This window comes from Cupressus sempervirens, chromosome 6, assembly GCF_028749045.1.
Source record: "Cupressus sempervirens isolate cs-2001-9-10 chromosome 6, ASM2874904v1, whole genome shotgun sequence".
Lineage (NCBI taxonomy): Eukaryota > Viridiplantae > Streptophyta > Pinopsida > Cupressales > Cupressaceae > Cupressus > Cupressus sempervirens.
The window spans coordinates 404,620,040-404,623,654 of NC_143123.1; the positions used below are offsets into that span (position 1 = coordinate 404,620,040).

Sequence of the window (3,615 nt, forward strand, 5' to 3'; positions counted from 1 at the left end):
CATGTTTCATGAGTAGTGATTCACGATGAATCCATCTCTCATGGGAATAAATGGAACACTTAGCACTCGTTAGATCTAGATGATGCTTGCAGGGGTGAAGCATCGGGACTTCTCAGAAGGTCACCCATCCCAGTACTACTCCAGCTTGAGAGATGGATCCAATGAGTGCTAAGTGTTCCATTTATTCCTTGAGAGATGGATCCAATGAGTGCTAAGTGTTTCATGTATTCCCTAAGAGATGGACTCATGAAACATGGGTCAATGAGTTTGACTCAAAATCACACAGTTAAATCAAGATAGCAATATCACAATTTAACTTATTAAAAACCATATCATGAAGAATCTCAGTATTTGACCTCACCTTGACTGACAAGATTAGGAGTGTCGGCCATGGCTGCTGAATCAGCAGAGAGGAGTAAACAACAACAACCGGTAAGCAGAAGAAGTGAAGTTTCGTAAAGTTAAAATATAGGTACCTTTCATGAGAAGGCGAGCTTGGCTTATTAGAATAGTCTGAAAAGACAAGCAGCCATAAAAGAGATTCAATGAACAGTATTCGTAAAACCCTAAAAAAACTGCCACCTGCCAAGGCGCCTGGATCTCCCGCCGACCAAAGAAAGTGTGAAGATTTTTCGCCGTCGAGATTTACTTTTTGGTCTGATAAAGAATCAGAAACCGTTGATTTAAAATATTCTGAAGCCTTTTCTCAGATCTAGGTACGAGCACCTCCGGCTTACAAATACGCTTTGCACACTCACAGCATGATCTGAAGGAAGGATTTCTTTGTCAGGTGATGAAGATCAAAGTAGGCAGATTGTTTCTGAAATCGAGAAAATCGAAGCTTTGCCGCAGCGTGTCGCGCATCAAATTCCCCAGGCTAGTTCGCCGTCTGTTTTGCTGCGTTCGGTCGAAAATATCGTCTTGCAAGTCTCGAATCCCGCTGAGCACTCAAACCCTAGGCCGTCCATTGTCGAAGCTTGTTCCGCAGGGATGCGTGGCCGTTCAGGTAGGGCGCGAGATGCAGCGTTATGTGATTCCAATACTCTATTTATCCCATCCATTCATTACGAAGCTTCTGTTGGAGGCGGAGACGGAATTTGGCTTTGATCAAAGAGGAACTCTGACTCTTCCATGCGACAGAGATGATTTCGAGCAGCTCAAATGGCTGATTGACAGAGAGGAAACCCCTCAATTTCACCGAATATACATCTGATATATAAAAGAGCCGAATTTGAGCGTACGATGAACTTGTAAATTAATTTGAAGCGCATACCTCTCATTTTTGTGAGATCGATCCGCTTGATTTGTACAGAGTGGACTATTGTGTATTTCATGTACAGATTTTAATGCATGACTGTTATTTTCAGTTGCAAACTTGTTTTCCTAGCCACCATATGTCGCCGGTTCGATTCCTCTCCAGTGTGTTACATGCCGCACTACATGAAATGATTAGATTTAAGAATTTTTTATTTATTTATAAAAGACTTGACAAAAAGTTTTAAAAGGTCAAAAGGATGTCATGTGCTTTCTAACTTAATTGAATTTCGTACCTTTTCTAGGTACTTTCCTTTGTTGTCTTATTACATATGTACGTAAGTTCAAAATACACTCGGATTTTTAAAGTGTTTAGGGGCATTACTATTTTATCATCTTTCAACGATTGCTGCTCCTTCGGTTTGGAGTTTTCCCACTAAAAGAAATAGGCATATCATTTCACTTAAAAACAAAGGCTATGGAAATGTAAGTTTCATTAATATAGGGTTCCTTTGGTTTGGGTGAGATGGTAGGAATTGGCTTTTTCAAAATTTGAATTTTGAAATTTTTTTCATTCGTTTCAAAATTTGCAAAATGGAATTAGAATACCAAATTTCTAATTTAGTCTCAAAACTAGGTTTGCTGACTTCCTACTATCAAATAAGAATTGAAAATCAAAACTTGGTTATATTTTTTGAGGAGTGTAAAAACAATAGATTGGACTACTTTTTGGAGTGTCCCCGCAACTCCAAGCTTATGCATAAAAATGTGTCTTCACACTTGTCTTTCGAGTGAAACAAACGATTCAAGTAAAATCTCAAAACTAGGAATGAAGATTTGCAAAGCCTTGATTTGGCTATATCAAGATTTGAAGAAATCTCAATTTCTACAATTCCACAAACGTTACAGAATTCTCCATTTTAAGCTTTAGATTGGCCATGGATTGAAATATATTATACACAGTACAATAAATGTCTATTGAAATGAAAGTAAAAGCATACATTTTGCAATTGTGTGTGAATAAAAAGGAAATGGAATGCTCTCATTTAAAAATGTGTCATGTATGATCTTGGTTTACCTTACAAAAAGGGAATTTTAGACCTAAATCTTAGGAAACATTGCTATTAATTTTAAGAGCTAGAAAAGCAAATGTAAAGACTAAAATCCCTAATACATTTTTACTTATGCAAATGCCCATAGAAAGTGGAAAGAGTCAGTTTGAATAGTCAATTAAAAATATGTTGAGAGTAAAACATTTTTTCCATTAAATTGTCAATAAGAACATACAATTTGATCCCTTCTCGAATAGCATAAAAGGGTACATATATTGTATCACATGCTAATAAGTACATAAGGAAAGTTGGCCATTGTCGAAATGTGATATTTTACATCATTCACAATGAAAGTTCAAAATACATGAAGTAACCAACCAAACTGTTGAACTGACATGTCAACACATGACAATATAAATCAATAATACATCTAAGAAGAATGTCAACCTGCACGTTGAACATTACGCAATGAGTACGTCATATAAGTACAAGATCATGATATAACACACATACATAAAATAAATAAAAAGAGTGAATTAATAAGAAGATTAAGAAGGTTCGTATAGTCTTTTTGTGATTGTTCAACATTTTAGAGTATTTTCCTATTCTTCCCTTCACTGTAGTTGGTTTGTGTATTTAATAATTTTAGATAACAACTTTCTACTCATCCTTGTTAAGGTAATAAGCATTACTATAGAGAAAGCATAATACATCGTATTTCATTTTAGCTAAATAAAGAAACCATACTAGCTACTGGGATTGAATGGTAAAATTATTCAGTTAACTTTTCATTATCAAAAAAACAAAAAAAAATATATAAAAGAAAAACCTGGATAATGGATCTTTCACAATGTCTTGGGTTGAACCTGGCACCTCCCAACTCGTTGTAAAGAATACAACTTCACAACCTTAAATAATTCTCTCAACACAAAAGGATGTCGAGTGACAGTTTTGCTCAGCACAAGAGCTATCGAGTGACAGGTAGATGGTGCCAAGTAACTTAGCACATGAAGAAGCCAAGTGAGGTCGGCACTAAGGGCGACTCGACACAGAGGATGTCGAGTGAGCTCAGTCAACAAAGAGAGTGGAGCTCGGCAGGCTCAACACACAACCTACACAAGGATGGAGTAAGCTCAGTTGACAAAGGCATCGAGTGAGCTCAGTAAGAACAACAAGTCTTACACAAACCGAGTTGATAGAGGAGGAGCTCAATTAAGGAGTGAACTGAGTGAGTTATCAATAGACTTTCTATCTAAACTTTTCCACCATTAAAACACAGAGAAGGTAACAACAAAAATTGCAAATACCA

The 3,615-nt window shown here is 36.6% G+C and overlaps 1 protein-coding gene across 1 annotated transcript; it reads left to right on the plus strand.

Annotated features, from left to right (window-relative positions):
* Positions 1 to 390: 390 nt before the first annotated feature.
* Positions 391 to 1,374, plus strand: LOC149552773 (uncharacterized). Its single transcript, XM_089790233.1, has 3 exons — positions 391 to 455; positions 554 to 655; positions 700 to 1,374. Exons 1-3 carry the CDS (start codon positions 391 to 393, stop codon positions 1,211 to 1,213), a joined length of 681 nt encoding a protein of 226 aa, XP_089646359.1. The 3' UTR covers positions 1,214 to 1,374.
* Positions 1,375 to 3,615: the final 2,241 nt, after the last annotated feature.

Coding starts and splice junctions, on each gene's coding strand:
- LOC149552773 (XM_089790233.1), top strand. CDS start 391: ATGGCTGCTGAATCAGCAGAGAGGAGTAAACAACAACAACCGGTAAGC. Junction 456..553: donor AGCAGAAGAAGTGAAGTTTC/GTAAAGTTAAAA, acceptor TTCAATGAACAG/TATTCGTAAAACCCTAAAAA. Junction 656..699: donor CCGTCGAGATTTACTTTTTG/GTCTGATAAAGA, acceptor AATATTCTGAAG/CCTTTTCTCAGATCTAGGTA.